The sequence below is a fragment of the Mobula birostris genome, chromosome 1, assembly GCF_030028105.1.
Source record: "Mobula birostris isolate sMobBir1 chromosome 1, sMobBir1.hap1, whole genome shotgun sequence".
Lineage (NCBI taxonomy): Eukaryota > Metazoa > Chordata > Chondrichthyes > Myliobatiformes > Myliobatidae > Mobula > Mobula birostris.
The window spans coordinates 68,902,954-68,921,758 of record NC_092370.1 but is presented as its reverse complement, the minus strand read 5'-3'; the positions used below and the strand labels follow the sequence as shown (position 1 = coordinate 68,921,758).

Genomic DNA, 18,805 nt, shown 5'->3' with positions numbered 1-18,805 from the left:
ATTTTAAATGAACTCAACAATTGAACCTCCAATGCCCTCAGATAAAGATGTCGAAAGATTCACCACACTCTGTATGAAGAATTTTTTCCTCAGTCCAGTGCTAAAAATCCTACTCCTTATTCCTAAACTGTGACACTGACTCCACTGTCAGAAAAATATCCTTTCTGCATCCTGCTTGTTTACCCTGCACAAACTGTGTAAGCTTCAATGAGTTCTCATTCTTGAAAACTCTAGACAATACAGACCTAATCTCCTTGATCTCTGCTCATACAACAAACTAGGAACCAGTCCAAACTTTGTGCACAATCTTAATGAGAAGTACATTTTGTTTTTGCTAAAGAGAGCAAAACTATACATAATTTCTCTGGTACAGTGTTGCCAAATCACTATACAAGTGCAGTAAGACATTGTACTCAAATCCTCTTGCAACTGAGCCAATGTACCATCTCTCCCATTTCACGCACATCTGCTCTCATCCCATCCTCCCGCCACCCCACTAGGAATAGGGTTCTCCTTGTCCTCACCTACCACCCAACCAGCTTCCGGGTCCAACATATTATTCTCTGTAACTTCCGCCACCTCCAACAGGATCCCACCACTAAGCACATCTTTCCCTCCCCCCCCTTTCTCTGCTTTCCGCAGGGATCGCTCCCTATGCGACTCCCTTGTCCATTCGTCCCCCCCATCCCTCCCCACTGATCTCCATCCTGGCACTTATCCTTGTAAGCGGAACAAGTGCTACACATGCCCTTACACTTCCTCCCTTACCACCATTCAGGGCCCCAGACAGTCCTTCCAGGTGAGGCGACACTTCACCTGTGAGACAGCTGGGGTGATATACCGCGTCCGGTGCTCCCTATGCGGCCTTGTATATATTGGCAAGACCCGACGCAGACTGGGAGACTGCTTTGCTGAACACCTTCGCCCTGTCCGCCAGAGAAAGCAGGATCTCCCAGTGGTCACACATTTTAATTCCACATCCCATTCCCATTCTGATATGTCTATCCATGGCCTCCTTTACTGTCAAGATGAAGCCACACTCAGGTTGGAGGAACAACACCTTATATTCCATCTGGGTAGCCTCTAACCTGATGGCATGAACACTGACTTCGCTAACTTCCGTTAATGCACCACCTCCCCTTTGTACCCCATCTGTTATTTATTTATTTATTATTAGTTTTTTTTTCTTTTTCTCTCTCTTTCCTTTATCTCCCTCTGTCCCTCTTACTATACTCCTTGCCCATCCTCTGGCCTTCCCCACTTCCCCTTTCTTTCTCCCTAGGCCTCCCCTCCCATGATCCTCTCATATCCCTTTTGCCAATCAACTTTCCAGCTCTTGGCTCCATCCCTCCCCCTCCTGTCTTCCCCTATCATTTCGGATCTCCCCCTCCTCCTCCTACTTTCAAATCTCTTACTAACTCTTCCTTCAGTTAGTCCTGATGAAGGATCTCAGCCCGAAACTTCAACTGTATCTCTTCCTATAGATGCTGCCTGGCCTGGTGCGTTCACCAGCATTTTTTATGTGTGTTGCTGTACCATTAATCATATCATTTACTACACCTGCATATTGACAATCTGACTTGTGTAGAACAACATGTCAGTCTCTTTGATTACCAATAATAGCTAATCTTTCACTATTTAATAATATTGTTTTTGTTCTATGCACCAAAGCAGGTAACTTATCTTCCTGTATTATATATGGAGAGTAAAGCACTCTGATTACTGTATTTTACTGTTTGATGCATCTTTAATTTCTTTATGCCATGATCAATATACCAATTATTGTTCATTTTATAATAAGTCATAAAGTTTTCCATCTTTTGCATTTCCTTAGCTTGACTTGAAGTGACTATTTCTGCAGCATAATCAGCAAGACCATGATTATTTCTCACCACTGTACTAATTTATCTTTTATTAATAGGTAAGGAAGTCTAGATGCTGTAATAAGTTATACTGAATCAAAATCAGGTTTATTATTACAGTCATATATTGTGAAATTTGTTTTATGGAAACAATCAATGCAATACATAAAATATATAATAAATTACAATAAATATTACAATAAATATATAGCATATACATAGTGCAATAATTTAGCAGAAATAGTGAAATAGTGTTCTTGGACTGTTCAAAAATCTGATGGTGGAGAGGAAGAAGCTGTTCCTAAAACATAGAGTGTCTCTCTTCAGGCTTATGTGCTTCCACCCTGATAGTAGTAATGATAAAAGGGCACATCCTGAGTTGTGGAGGTCCTTAATGATGGATGCCACCTTTTTGAGGTGCCACTTTTGAAAGATGTCCTCAATATTGGGGACATTATTTTCCATGCTTGGCAAATTAATTTACAGATGGTGTAAAAGCTTTATGAAAACTCAAAATACTCTACATGAAAGGTGTCCAATTTTTCAACATCCAAAATACTTGCATTCAAGTATTTTGTTTGTAAACTTTATTTTCTATACAACTAAACAGTAATATTTTAATGCATAATAGAAAATTGGTTTATTATTGTCATCTGTATCAAGATACAGTGAAAAGCTTTTGGTTACACGGCGTGCAGGCAGATCATTCCATTTATAATTAGTTGGTAATACAAAAGGGGTCGGGAAAACAGAATGCAGGAGATAGTGTCAGTTAATGAGCAAGTGCTGTGCAAGCAAACAAATAACGGGTAAAGACCATGACAAGGTACACTGAGAGATCAATAGTTCATCTTTATTGTACAAGGGGTGTTTTCAAATGTCTTATTGCAGTGGAACAGAAACTTGTCTTTGAGCTTGGTGGTACAAGTTCTCAGGTTTTTGTTTCTTGCCTGGTGGGAGGGGGGAGAAAAGAGAATGACTAGGGTAAAAGTGGTCCTTGATTATGTTGGCTGTGTTCTTCAGGCAGTAGAAAGAGCAGACCATGGTGGATAGTCTGATTTTCATGTCAGACAGTTCAGTATAACTTCGTTTTATTTTACATTTCTACAAAGGACAGCAACAAAAAAGGAAATTAAAATGAATACATTAATACACAAATTATTGACAATGCAACTAACCTGATCCACAACAGAAACATTTACTCCTTCTTCCAATTTGTTATTAAGGATTGGATTTAGATGTACAGCTCCTGGTGCTTTGTATGGTCTATATCCAGACAGCAGGTAGGAAAGACATATTCCAGAGGGACCATTTCCTGGATTTAATTTTGCAACATTGTTATATTAAATAGAATTTCTAAGACAAACTTAAGCTAACTTAAATTACACCATCTTTATATAACCAGTGCAAGTAAACATGCTTTACATAGTTTGTGTATCTTTATTGATGTCAATAGAATGTAAAACCTTCCAAAACCCAATAGAGGGTAAGAACAAAGACTGTTTGCCAGATAGGTTAACTTTTCACTAAACATTCAATGACATTTCATTTAAATCTCAAAAGTGAAATTAGAAAATAAAATCACAAATCAAAATACAAGTTACCCGTGGAAATGAAAGAATAATTAAGCATTTAATTTAACTGAGGCTTAATCAGCTTGAAATTATACATAATTAATATATCATTTTGGGCAACTATGTATGAATGTCACTTGGCCACAACACACTAAACATAATATAATGACACCTGAATTACACTCCCTGGCCACTTTGTTAGATACATGTACTCATTAATGCAAATATCTAATCACCCAATCATGTGGCAGCAACTCAAAGCATACAGACATGGTCACTAAGTTCAGTTGTTGTTTAGACTAAGCATCAGAATGGGGAATAAATGTGACCTAATTATGACTTTAATTGTGCAATGATTGTTGGTCAGACAGAGTGGTGTGAGTATTTCAGAAACCGCTGTTCTCCTGGCATTTTCACACACAACAACAGCCTCTAAAGTTTACAGAACATAGTACACGAAACAAAAATATATCCAGCAGCTCTGTGGGCAAAAATGCCTTGCTAACCAAAGGGCTCAGATGAAAATGGCTAGGTTCAAGCTGTCTGAAAGGTGACAGTAACTCAAATAACCACATGCTACAACAGCAGTATTCAGAAGACCATCTCTGAATGCACAACACAACTACAATATGAATGAATGTGCCTCATGACTGTAACAACATTGAACTTCATGCTCCTTGATGTTTAGATTGTGCTTAAAACACAACTAAAATTACATTAATGCAGCAGTAGGGTTACTTTTGAGTAATTAAAGTGACAGCCAGGGACCTTATGGAAAAAAAAATTATACTGCCCTGTCAGATTCAGCAAAATGCCTAGCATGGATAAAGCAGTGGCAGGAGGCAGAATAGGAACAAAGGGAGCTTCTCTGGTTGGCTGCCAGTGACTAATGGTGTTCCACAGTGGCCTGTACTGGGACATTTCCTTTTTACGTTGGTGGAATTTGTTGCAAAGTTTGCAGACGATACGAAAATAGGTGGACGGGCAGGTAGTTTCGAGGAAGTAGGAGGCTACAGAAGCACTTAGACAGATTAGGAGAATGGGCAAAGAAGTAGCAGATGGAATACCATGCTGGGAAGCGTATGGTCATGCACTTTGGTAGGAGAAATGAAAGGACTGACTATTTTCTAAATGGAGAGAAAATACAAAAAACGAAGTGCAAAGGGACTTGGGAGCCCCTGTGCAGAATTCCCTAAAGGCTAATATGCAGGTTGAGTCTGTGGTGAGGAACACAAATGCGACATTACCAATTCATTGCAAGAGAACTAGAATATAAAATCAAATATGTAATGTTGAGACTTTATAAAGCACTGCTGAGGCCTCATTTGGAGTACTGTGAAGAATTTTGGGCCCCTTAGAAAGGATCTGCTGAAACTGGAGCGGGTTCAAAGGAGGTTCACAAAAGTGATTCCAGGACTGGTTGGTTTATCATATAAAGAGCACTTGACGGTTCTGGGTCTGTATTCACTAGAATTCAGAAGAATGAGGGGTGACCTCAGTAAAACCTACTGAGTAGTGAAAGGCCTTGAAAGAGTGGATGTGCAGAGGATATTCCGTATGGTGGGAGAGTTTAAGACCAGAAGACACTGCCTCAGAATAGAGGGTTGTCCCTTTAGAATGATGAAGAGGAGGAATTTCTTTAGCCAAAAAGAGTGGTTAATCTGGAATTCTTTGACACAGGGAGCTGTGGAGGCCAAGCCTTTATGTTTATTTAAGGCAGAGGTTAATAGATTCTTGATTGGTCAGGGCATGAAGGGATATAGGGAAGGGAAGGGGGAGAAGATTGGGGCTGAAGAGGAAAATTTGACCAGGTATTGATGGAATGGTGGAGAAGACTCGATGGGTCAAATGAACTAATTCTGCTGCTATATCTTATTGTGTGTGGAGTCCAACATATTTGAAAGGTCAGCCAAGGGTGGGTTAAAAATGTGGGTTCACTGGCAATTTATTGCCAGTCCTGAAAAGAATGATTTTCCAGCAGGATGCCAGTCCTGAAAAACATGTAATAAAATCTAGGCCTAAAACTCATTGATCTAAAATAATGGGTCAGGTTATTCAAATTTTCCACCTAGCATCAGGGTCGCATTAAACACCTTGGCCTACAAAGCTCCCAATGACTTTGTACCGTTGACTCCATAACCAACCTGCAAGCGTGCAGGCAATATATTCCCCTTATGCCCTGGGGCAACCTTGCTTCCAGTACTGCTCTGTCAGCATTTGACATTTCACAACAAGTAAAATTGTCTTTTGGCTAAAAACAAAACTAGTTTAAATAGTTAAAGACAATAGATTTATTTAGAAATACAGAACATGTTAATTAATAATACATAAGCAAAAACGTACTTATACTTCCAACATTCATAAAGTGGGTATATTACTGAGTGACGAAACTTGAGACTAATATGACAGGCTGCAGGGAAAACTTCATCAACAGTTACACAGTAATATCTATACAAATATTCAGAAAGCCCAATACTAAACACTCCTGGAATAGTCCGAAAGTTTGTAGCATTGACAAATCAGCGTGCTTGGTTATGCCCGTACCTCTGGTTTTACCAACTTAAGCTGAGAGGGAAAAAAATAATATAGTGCCATACATGTAATTTGATAATAAATTACTTTGAACTTTGAGATAACCTCTCACTTTCCTGTGCTGCAGTGGTAAAAGATCCAGCGTGGTCAACTTCCCCATATAAATCAGCTTCCTTGTAAATCTGCTCTCTACGTTTCCTTGCCCTATAACAGGGTGACCAAACCTGTACACGATACTCCAAGTACAGCCTCACCAACAACTTGTGTGACTACAGAACAATGTCCCTACTCCTCAACACAGTGCTCAGACTGATGAAGGCCAGCACACTAAACACATTCTTCACCACCTTATCTACCTTCTATGAACTGTGCACGTATACTCCCAGGTCCTCTGTTGTACATCAGTGCTCTACCATTCACTGTATAGGTCCTACTATGGTTTGACCGTCCAAAGTGCATCATCTCACAATTAACCAAATTGGAGACCATTTGCCACTCAGCTCATCTCCCTAATGGATCAAGATCTCTTTGCGATACATTGTAAGGAGCTTTACTATCAAGACTCCCAATCTGCTATCAGCATACTTGCTGTTCTTGCTATGAACACTCATATTTACATAAATAACAAATAACAGAGGTCCCACCACTGACCACCTCCTTTAGTCACAGGCCTCCAGTTGGAGAATCAGGTTTCAACCATCACCCTCTACCTCCCATCAAGACAATTCTGAATCCACTTCACCAATTCTCATGTAACCTAACCTTCTAGATCAGCCTGTCAAGTAGGACCTTTTCGAGGCCTTACCAAAACCCATATAGACAACAATCACCACCACACCTTGACTATCAAAGTGATCTTGCCTCTTAGAAATCCCTCCAGCAACTTCCCCACAACTGAAGTCAGTCACAATGGCCTGTAGTTTCCTGGCCTGTCCTTGCTGCCCTTCTTGAATAATGGAATAACATTAGCCACCCTTGAGTGTTCTGGATCTTCACCAGTGGCTAATGACAGAGCAAGTAATTCTACAAAGGACTTGGTGATTTCTTCCCTGGCCTCTCATAAAGCCTAGGGGTACACTTGATCAGTCCCTGGGGATTTGCCCACCTTAACGTGATTCAAGGTTGCAAATACCTCCTTCCTTTTAATATGCATGTACCTACTACCATTTTTTGTTTGCCATCTATGATATTCTTGTTCCCACAGACTACTGGGGGGGTGGGGTGGAAGAAATACACATTAAAAATCTCAGCCATCTCCTATCGCTCCAATCATAGATGGCCCTACTGGACTTTAAGAGGACTTAGTGCCTCCCTCGTCCCCTTTTATTACCAATATAACTGAAGATCTTCTTAGGGTTGTCCTTAACCCTGCCTGCCAATCCATCTCATACCTTTGTTTTGCTCTCCAGATTTCCCTCTTAAGCCTGCTCTTAAACTTTTTATATTTGTTGAAGGATTCAGCCAAGGTTCCCTGAACTTGGTATGTCTACCCTTCACCCTTTGGATTCTTGATATAACCCATTTAAAAGCCTTTCACTTGCCAGCTGTTCTCTTGGCCTTAAATTGAGTCACTCAGTCAACCCCAGCTAGGTCATGCCTAATGCCCTGAAAGTTGGCCCTGTTCCAGTTCAAGGCTTTTACCCATGGATCTGGTCTCTCTTTTTCCATAACTTTTTAAACAGATAATAGCACTGTCGTTACTGGTTCCAAAGTGCTTCCCAACAGCCACTTTAGTTACTTGGTTTACCTCTTCCCCAAGAGGAGGTCCAGTATTGTTCCTTCCTGAGAATATTGTGTGAGGAAACCACCTTGAAAGCACCCCATCCAACCTGTGCACTCTGGGTAGCCCAGCTGATACCAGGAAAGTTAAAATCTTCAATTATTTTTACAGCTATGTGCAATTTCTTCACATATCTGCTCAAGTTCCCATGGACTACTGGGGAAAGGGGTGGCAGGGGAAGGCTTGGTCTACAATACCTCTTCTTATTTCTTAGTTTTATCCAAATAGCTTTATTTGATGATCCTTCAAGAATATCCTCTCTAAGCAAAGCTGTCATGTTCTCCCTGATTAAAAGGGCAACAACCCTCCATTCTTGCCTGTTCTTCTGTCACACATCAATATTCCAGATCATTGAGCTGCCAGTCCTGCCCTTCTCTCAGCCACATTTTTCTTCTGGCCATAATATTCCTGTCCCTATATGCAATCCATGGCCTCCTTTCATCTGTCTTACCCATTTAGTTATGCACATTGAAATAGCTGCAATTTAAAGCAGTGGCCCTATTTGCCCTTTTACTGTAAACTCAGCTATCTATCGTGGTTGCTAGGTTTACACCCTTTGGTTGCCGCACATACCTGTCTTCTCACTGAAACTTCTCTCAGGAGTCCCACCCCCCCTTGCCAATGTAGTTTAAGCTCCACCCCAACTGTGGCAAAAGCAAATTTGCCCAGCAGGATATTGGCCCCACTTCTCGTTCAAGTAGAGTCCATCTGTCCTGCACAGGTCACCTCTGCCCACGAAGAGATCCCAATGATCCAATAATCTGAATCTTTGGCCTCTGCACCATGTCTTCAGCCACACATTCAACTAGCCTCTCTTTTTATTCCTGGACTTACTAACATGTAGCACCAGGGTAATCCAGACATCACTACCCTCAAAACTCTGAATTTTAATTTCTTATCTAATTATCTCAGAAAGGCACTGCCAAAGTTATACCAACATGTCTCCTGCCCCACTAGAGGCCCGAATATACTTGACCACTGCTACAATCAAGGATGCCTACCGTTCCATCCCACGACCTCACTTCGGAAAATCGGACCATCAGGCCATACTCCTCCTCCCGGCTTACATACCGAAACTGAAGCGAAAGGTCACGGTGTCAAAAGTAGTGTCACGTTGGATGGAGAAACCGGATGAGGTCATCCGTGACTGCTTTGAATCGGTGGACTGGTTAGTATTCAAGGACTTGGCAGCAAACCTTGGTTAGTATGCCTCAGCTGTCACGGACTTTATTTGGAAACGCATGGAGGACTGTGTGTCTCACAAGATGATCCAGGTATTCCCTAACCGGAAACCTTGGATGAATTATGAGATCAAGTCCCTTTTGAAGGCTAGAGCTGCAGCTTTTAGGTCCGAGGATACCAGTCGCTACACGGAATCCGGGCGTGAACTCCGGAAAGCCATTAAGGGTGCCAAGAGGCAATATCGAGCCAAGTTGGAAGCCCAGGCTAACCAGAGGGATGCCAATAGACTATGGCAGGGTCTAAATGAGATCACTGGGTGCACAGAAAAGGCTGGGAATATCAATAACTGTGGCACTTCTCTTCCTAACAAACTTAACATATTCTACGCAAGATTTGAACAGAAGAGGAGCGTCCCGCTTCCTCTGGATGAACTGGACCTGGTGGCATCGAGATTCATCTCACCGAGGAGGACGTTGGAAGGGCCTTCCTGAAGATAAATCCAAGGAAGGCGACGGGCCCAGATGGCGTCCCGGGACGAGTTCTCCGGGCCTGTGCAAGTGAGCTAGCTGGAGTGTTTGCTGACATCTTCAACTACTCCTTGCTTCAGTCTAAGATCCCCTCGTATTTTAAGAAGGCAACGATAATCCCAGTGCCGAAGAAGAGCAAGGTGGCATGCCTGAATGACTATCGACCTGTGGCTCTGACATCAATTACTATGAAGTGCTTCGAGCAATTGGTTATGGCACACATCAACCACAGCCTACCGGTCAACCTTGACGCTTTGCAATTCGCCTACTGGAGCAACAGGCCAACAACAGATGCCATCCCTCTGGCCCTACATTCCTCCTTAGAACACCTGGAGAATAAAGATGCATACGTAATGCTCCTTTTCATTGACTAGAGCTCTGCCTTTAATACCATCATTCCAAATAAACTGATTCCTAAGCTCCGACACCTGGGCCTTAGCACTCAGATCTGCAGCTGGATCTTCAACTTCCTCACAGTCAGGACCCAGGCAGTAAAAATAGGGGACAAGCTCTCCTCTACAATCACTCTGAACACCGGTGCCCCACAAGGCTGTGTACTCAGCCCCCTGCTATACTCACTGTACACCCACAATTGGGTAGCCAAGTTTCCATCCAACTCAATATACAAGTTTGCTGATGACACAACAATTGTAGGCCATTCTCGGGTAATGATGAGTTTGAGTACAGAGAGGAAATGAAGAACCTGGTGGCATGGTGCGAAGACAATAACCTATCCCTCAAAGTCAGCAAGACGAAGGAATTGGTTGTTCACTTCAGAAGGAGTAGCGGACCGCACGACCCAATTTACATCGGTGGTGCACAAGTGGAACAGGTCAAAAGCATTAAGTTCCTCAGGGTCAAAATCACATACGACCTGACTTGGTCCAACCAAGCAGAGTCCACTGCCAAGAAGGCCCACCAGTACCTTTACTTCCTGAGAAAGCTAAAGAAATTTGGCCTGTCCCCTAAAACCCTCACTAATTTTTATAGATGCACTGTAGAAAGCATTCTTCTAGGGTGCATCACAACCTGGTATGGAAGTTGTCCTGTCCAAGACCGGAAGAAGCTGCAGAAGATCATGAACACGGCGCAGCACATCACACAAGCCAATCTCCCGTCCGTGGACTCACTTTACACCGCACGCTGTCGGAGCAGTGCTGCCAGGATAATCAAGGACACGACCCACCCAGCCAGCACACTTTTCGTCCCTCTTCCATCCGGGAGAAGGCTCAGGAGCTTGAAGACTCATATGGCCAGATTTGGGAACAGCTTCTTTCCAACTGTGATAAGACTGCTGAACGGATCCTGACCCGGATCTGGGCCGTACCCTCCAAATATCCGGACCTGCCTCTCGGTTTTTTTCTGCACTACCTTACTTTCCATTTTTCTTTTTTCTATTTATGATTTATAATTTAAATTTTTAATATTTACTATCAATTTGTAATCCAGGGAGCGGGAATCGCAGAATCAAATATCGCTATGATGATTTACGTTCTAGTATCAATTGTTTGGCGACAACAAGTTATAAAGTATAAAGTATATGCAAGACTTTTTCCCTTGTTTTACTCATGCCATTTGTACCAATGTTCTAAATTCAAAGTAAAATTTATTATTGAAGTACATATATGATACCATATAGTATTTTCAGATTCATTGTTTGTTGGTCTTTATGTAGAATTTTTTTGTAAATTCTATTGTATTTATGTTCCTGTAAATGTCTGCAAGAAAATTAATCTGAAGGTAGTATATGGTAACATATACATACTTTGAGAATATGTTACTTTGAATCTTTTAAAACAATGATTTTTGACTCAATGAATAGAATGAGTAGACTGTGTGCAGTCAGATATACTACAGCATTTATGCTTCTAAAATTCCTATCTAGTGAATTATTTTGCATGTGCAGCAGCTAATTTACACAAAGAAAGGATACACAAGCACAATGAGATAAATGTCTTGGTAACTTTCCACATTCGGGGCATTTTATTTCAACTAAAGGTTATTTGAACTTAGATTAAAAGGACCTCAATATTGGGATCATGCAACTAAGGTTTTTTTTAAAAACAAAATCCTTTAATATAAATGCAAAAACTAACTGTAAATGTAGCAGTAATGGTGAAAAATGGCCAATAAACAGTTTTATCTTCATTTGCAGGACATAACCATTGCCGTTAGCATATGCCTCTCAACTCTGATGGATCTTGTGGGTAGGTGTTATGGGACAAATCCTCCTCTCCTATACACAGGTCATACCTGTACCTGCTTACTTGTGAACAATGCTTTTACCAGGATTGAAATGTTTTTTTTTTAAAAAAGTGCAAAAGGCAAAGAGAAAACTTACCTATAACAATGACAGGTATATTTACTGGGACATCCCCAAGGAGAGTAGTTTCTTCTAGTAGTGGCATTGCTACCAGTTGGAACAATAACAGAGCAGTCAGTACCCCTTCCACCACTTAATTTTCACATCGGGGCTTCACAAGTCACAATTCTGTTCTATTTCAAACTAAATGGAAGTAAATATCATGAGTTAATTACTGTGACTTTTCATTTCTTAAATTATAACCTTTTAAGTGGGTCAATTTTTTCAAACAGATAAATGAAGTTGATATACATTTACAATATACAATTTACAAAAGGTTATTGCTTATTGCTTTACAGTGGCCAATGCATCAGTGATAACCTGAACTGTCAAAAAGAGTTACATACTATATTTTCGAAGTTCAAAGTAAATTTATCAAAATATATGCGTGTCACAATATACTACCTTGAGATTCATTTTCTTGCAGACAATTCCAAGAACATCAAGTATAACAGATTTTATGAAAAAGACTATATGTAATAATGACTGACAAGCATACAATCTGAAAAAGAGGACACATCATGCAAAAATTACTTTAAAATAAACAAGTAATACTGAGAACACGAGCTCAAGAGTCCTTATGAGTGAGTTGATACACGTAGGTTGTGGAGTCAGTTCTGCGTTGAACCATGCTGGTTCAGAAGCCTGAGGGTTGCAGAGTAAAACTATTCTTGAACTTGGTAGAATGGGACCTACCGCTTCTGTACCTCCTGCCCGGTGATAATAGCATGAAGAGAGCATGGCCTGGATGTTAGGGGTCTTTGAAGATAGATGTTGCTTTCTTGTGATGGCTAACCTTGGTAAGTGTGCTTAATGGTAGGGAGGGCGTTGCCTGTGATGGATTGGGCTGAATTCACCATTTTTTTTTGTAGACTTTTCCATTCCTGGATATTGGCTGTATCACAGCCTGGTATGGAAACACCAATCAGGATGCTCTCCACCGTGCATCTCTAAAAGTCTGTCAAAGTTTTACATGTCCTGCTGATCTACGCAAGCTTCTAAGCAGAAGCGCTGCCGTGCCTTCTTTGTAATGGCACTTATGCACTGGTTAGTGTAGGTTGAAAGTGTAAAGCTATCTTTGAACCAAAATCCTAGCACTTGTCTGATCACATAAATTTCTTTGCAGTTCACTTAGGTTAATGAAACTGTTTCCTAGAGCCATATCAAGAAGTAAAACATGATTCTCTTGTCAAAGGATTGCATTTCTGTACACTTACAGCATGGATTGATATTAGTGTGCCCTTTCAGAAACATATTGTAACAGAAAACATTAAAAAGGCAACTTTAATACCTTCCTTCACACTTACTTGTGAATAAGCAACATCCTGCAATCTATCATTCGACTCAAATCCACATGTGGATAAGAGTTTCCTGGACCAAAGTTTGATTATATCAGGTATAGCTGCTACAAGAAATAGCTGGTTACATTCTTAGCAGAACAGAACATGAGCATCTTTTATTGAAGACTGCAGACTGTGAGAACTGTATAGCAGTTTACGAGATCAAGAAATACATAAGCAGCCATTAATTTTAATTTTCAAAGCTCACCTAGTAAAGCAGAAAGGGAAAGTCAGTATTTCAGATGGAACCCATAATTGTCAGCAATTTTCCTTTTACTTCGGATGTAACGAAGTTCTCCGTTTTCTTTTTATTTTGAATTTATCAGTTAAGCAAGATCCAGGCTTCAAGGTAAAATATTATACAGAACTGCATGTCGAAACATTTCAGCTTCAGATTGATTTCTCACATATACATTAGAAACACAGAAAATCTACAGCACAATACAGGCCCTTCGGCCCACAAAGTTGTGCCGAACATGTCCCTACCTTAGAAATTACGAGGGTTACCCCTAGCCCTCTATTTTTCTAAGCTCCATGTACCTATCCAAAAGTCTCTTAAAAGACCCTATCGTATCCACCTGTGCCACCGGCAGCCCATCCTATGCACTCACCACTCTCTGCATAAAAACCTTACTCCTGACATCTCCTCTGTACCTGTCTCCAGCACCTTAAACCTGTATCCTCTTGTGACAACCATTTCAGCCCTGGGAAAAAGCCTTTGACTATCCACACGATCAATGACTCTCATCTTATACACCTCTATCAGGTCACTTCTCATCCTCCGTCGTTCCAAGGAGAAAAGGCCGAGTTCACGCAACCTGTTTTCATAAGGCATGCTCCATCAATCCAGGCAACATCCTTGTAAATCTCCTCTGCACCCTTTCTATGGTTTCCACATCCTACCTGTTGTGAGGCGACCAGAACTGAGCACAGTACTCCAAGTGGGGTCTTACCAGAGTCCTATATAGCTGTAACATTACCTCTCGGCTCCTAAATTCAACTCCATGATTAATGAAGGCCAATACACCGTATGCCTTCTTAACCACAGAGTCAACCTGTGCAACTGCTTTGAGCATCCTGTGGACCTGAACACCAAGATCCCTCTGATTCTCCACACTGCCAAGAGTCTTACCATTAATACTATATTCTGCCATCATATTTGACCTACCAAAATAAACCACTTCACACTTACCTGGGTTGAATTCCATCTGCCACTTCTCAGCCCAGTTTTGCATCCTATCAATGTCCCGTTGTAACCTCTGACAACCCTCCACACTATCCACAACACCTCCAACCTTTGTGGCATCAACAAACTTACTAACCCATCCCTCCACTTGCTCATCCAGGTCATTTATAAAAATCACAAAGAGTAAGGGTTCCAGAACAGATCCCTGAAGCACACCACTGGTCACTGACCTCCATGCAGAATATGACCTGTCTACAACCACTCTTTGCCTTCTGTGAGCAAGCCAGCTCTGGATCCACAAAACAAGGTCCCCTTGGATCCCATGCCTCCTTACTTTCTCAATAAGCCTCGCATGGGGTACCTTATCAAATGCCTTGCTGAAATCCATATACACTACATCTACTGCTCTTCCTTCATCAATGTGTTTAGTCACATCCTCAAAAAATTCAATCAGGCTCGTAAGGCACAACCTGCCCTTGACAAAACCATGCTGATTACTCCTAATCATATTATACCTCTCCAAAATGTTCATAAATCCTGCCTCTCAGGATCTTCTCCATCAACTTACTCCAACTTAGCATGCCCACTGAAGTAAGACCCACTGGTCTATAATTTCCTGGGCTATCTCTACACCCTTTCTTGAATAAGGGAACAACATCTGCATCCTCCAATCCTCCGGAACCTTCCCCATCCCCATTGATGATTCAAAGATCATCGCCAGAGGCTCAGCAATCTCCTCCCTCGCCTCCCACAGTAGCCTGGGGTACATCTCATCCGGTCCTGGCGACTTATCCAACTTGATGCCTTCCAAAAGTTCCAGCACATCCTCTTTCTTAATATCTACAGTTTTTTCAGTCCACTGCAAGTCATCACTACAATCACCGAGATCCTCTTCCATAGTGAATACTGAAGTAAAGAATTCATTAAGTACCTCTGCTATTTCCTCCAGTTCCATACACACTTTTGCAGTATCACACTTGATAGGTCCTATTCTTTCACATCTTATCCTCTTGCTCTTCACATACTTGTAGAATGCCTTAGGGTTTTCCTTAATCCACCAAGGCCTTCTCATGGCCCCTTCTGGCTCTCCTAATTTCCTTTTTAAGCTCCTTCCTGTTAGCCTTATAATCTTCTAGATCTCTAACATTACGTAGCTCTCTGAACCTTTAGAAAGCTTTTCTGTTCTTCTTGACGAGATTTATTGCAGCCTTTGTACACCACGGTTCCTGTACCCTACCATAACTTCGCTGTCTCATTGGAACGCACCTATACAGAACTCCACACAAATATCCCCTGAACATTTGTCCCATTTCTTCCGTTCTTTTCCCTGAGAACATCTGTTCCCAATTTAAGTTTCCAATTTCCTGCCTGATACTCATAATTCCTCTTACTCCAATTAAACACTTTTCTAACTTGTCTGTTCCAAATCTTGTTGAAACATGCAGTGAAACGTACTGTTTGCGTTAACAGCCATCAAAACACAAGAATGTGCTGGTGGCAGCCAAAAGTTTTGCCACACACTCCAGTTCCAACACAGCATGCCCACAAAGCTTGGCAGAATGACAAAGAACACAATAAAACAGAATACTACAAGGAACAAACCAACATCATCATCCCATTTATCTTCTCACACACACACCCCCAGACCTCCAGCAGACTCACAGACAACAGCCCTCACCTCCCCCCCCCCCACCCGCCCAGCTTCCCCAGTGGACCTCAGACTAGTAGACCCAGGACTTCAGCCATTGATTTCCAGACTTCTGATTGACTTTCAGGATCTGATCTTTGGTATCAACTCAAAGACTAGCCAATGATGGGACCCTGAACTCCAGTACCTGATTTCCAGACTGGCTGATGATGGGACCCTGAACTGTAAGCATCAAACTCCGGACACATTGACTCTGTGTCTATTGAGCAAGTGGCAAGTGGCTATTGGTCCTCATGGTCATCTGACTCCAGACCCACCAACCTGGGGGTCTTGCTGACCCAATGAGCTCTTCCTCACTTGCCAGCCCAACATCCATGATGTCCTTCATCAACATTTGGAATTTTTAAACAGTTACGTCACCAATATTAGATTGTTCTCCCTAATACTGTTCTGTATAATGTCATTGGTCCAACATAATTTTCATTAACAATAACATTCTGCATATATAAGCATTATCTACTGTTATCAGAATAAAAGGAAATTATGAACAATTTCTACAGATTTAAGCCTCAAGAAAAAGTAATTTGATCATCTAGATTTATACAGTGCTGAAGCTCACATATTTAGAATGATTAACTCATGTCAACATGGATTGGAAGTATGTTGCAGAGTATAATCTGCCTGGGATTCAGTTATTTCTAAATCACATCATTCATTATTTCACACTCTCATTGTGCACTCACCATAAAGCATTTTTTGTTCTTTGCAGTTCTTTTTCCTATGCTAACAACTATCTTGTGCAGTCCTGCATGAAGGTTGTTCGGAGGTTTCTAGTTTAAAGATTTTGTTCTACTTTCTCACTGCACCTCAGGTAACTTTGCTTACAAACCATAGTGAGATGAACACAATGCATTTTGTCACATGGAAATTTAAACCAATGGTATTTTATTGAAAGCCTAGTATCATGATGGTCCGTACCATCTTGATTGGTGGGCAAATGAAACTTTTTATGATGCAATGGAAATTTGACACTGCTAAGATAACTGTAAAATAGTATCGGCATTGAACAATTTTCTCATTTTCTTTAATACTTATGGCTAGGCTGGTGTGTTATCCTCTCCAGACATAACCTGACCATGGTCGATGGAGACAACCTAACTCATTCTGTAATCATGGTATTAATTTGACAGCAAAGTAATGCAGCAATATTTATTAGCAGATCAGTTATAAATCTGAACAATTTCTTTGCAGTGAACAAAAGGCATTTTTTTCCTAAGTTGAAAGGCGCTAGTTGAAAATGTTGCATAGGTCATATTTGTGTGTTGGGGGGGGGGGGAAGTAAAATAAGGTGAACATATACTCAAAGAAAAACACAGAAAGAAGTAAATAAAATTAGTTTAAAAAGACAAATACAATTCAAAGCATAATTAAATTTATTTTTGTGCATATCCTATCTATTAATATCTATTAATATCTATAAATGGCGGTGCAGGCTCGAAGGGCCGAATGGCCTACTCCTGCACCTATTTTCTATGTTTCTATTCTTAGAGTGTGGCAGAAGGGGTTACAGCCTGTTAATCTAAAAACACTGCTCAAAATTTTAAGGTTTATAATCAAAATCTATTAAATTTTTAGAAAAGTAATCAAATACTTTTTCAGAAAGATAACACAAGCTTTGATATAACCAAGACTGCTCCGGTGGGTGGAACTTTTCCCAGCTTGGATTGCTGGTGGCAGAATTCACCTGCTTTTCTCAAGAGGTCCCATAACTACGTGTGGATACAAATGGAAGCTGGCATCACACCAAGAATCTCCTTTCTTTCTCTCTGCCACTCTAAATAACCTAGAAAAACAGACATTTTGTTTTTGCTTCAATTAAAATCACTTAAGGGGTGGTACTAAATATATCTAAAAATATAAAGAGTTCGCCGTGCAAAACAATCACCTAAACAGCTTTGGCAGATTTTTTTTAAACCTAGAAAGAATTCAGACAGTAAGAAGTGACAAATTTGCAGAAAGTGATTAAGCTGACCTGATGGATTTGATTTCTTGTACTGACAACAATGAGGTTCGTGACCCTCCTCGAATAAACTGGACGAGGGTTTAAACTCCGCCAAACCCGCGGTGAGAATTTCCACGTGCCGGTAAAGAACCCGGAACCCGCAGGATTCGTGCACGAAAAAATCTGAAACACTTCTACCGAGTTTTCTGCCTCCCAGTCACTGTGGCACGGCTGGGGGTGGAGCTCTGGTGTCCGTTCTGCGGATCCTATTGCTTAAGATACTCGATTCAAAGTAAAGAAACTTTAGAACATTTCAACACAAGTGTCCTAAATTCCAAATCGACCAATAATGCAATTCTGACGAACAAAAAGTTTTAACTGAGGCCAAGTAGAATACAAGAGGTATTTAAATGGGACCGGTGCCGATCCTTGCTCACGACACCATTTTTGATAAGCAATCTGATTATTGTATCCGGTAATTGCGCAAATGGATCCCGTTTGAGTAACTTTTACAGATCTGCGAAATCTCTGTCCAAACACGCACAAACAATATTGAAACTATGCATTTATATAGAGCTTTCAAAAGTAATATGAGGTCTCACTATGCCTCACAGCTGAAGGGGGAAAAGGAGGGAATAACTCAATTCCTAGGTGCAGTGGGCAAAAACTGAAATGTGACAGTGACCCGAATCCTGAGTTAGGCGGTTAAACGAACAATGAGGAACGAGGGTCTGCTATTATGAAAACAAGGACTCAGAATTGTATAGCACAGAAACAGGTCCTTCAGCCCACTGTGTCTATGATGAACAC

The 18,805-nt window shown here is 41.1% G+C and overlaps 1 protein-coding gene across 2 annotated transcripts in view; it reads right to left on the bottom strand.

Annotated features, from left to right (window-relative positions):
* The window catches only part of osgin2 (oxidative stress induced growth inhibitor family member 2), a 97,285-nt gene that overhangs the window by 12,818 nt on the left and 65,662 nt on the right, over nucleotides 1-18,805 (bottom strand). Inside the window, exons 1-3 of one of the 2 annotated variants that reach the window (XM_072256749.1) lie at nucleotides 18,026-18,331; nucleotides 11,799-11,963; nucleotides 3,041-3,177 (exon numbers count right to left, since the gene is read on the bottom strand). In XM_072256749.1, coding sequence (XP_072112850.1) covers nucleotides 3,041-3,177; nucleotides 11,799-11,865 — 204 coding nt within the window. In that variant the 5' untranslated portion in view covers nucleotides 11,866-11,963; nucleotides 18,026-18,331. Of the gene's footprint in view, nucleotides 1-3,040; nucleotides 3,178-11,798; nucleotides 11,964-18,025; nucleotides 18,332-18,805 lie in introns of those variants that run through there. The other variant, XM_072256756.1, reaches the window with a different exon arrangement.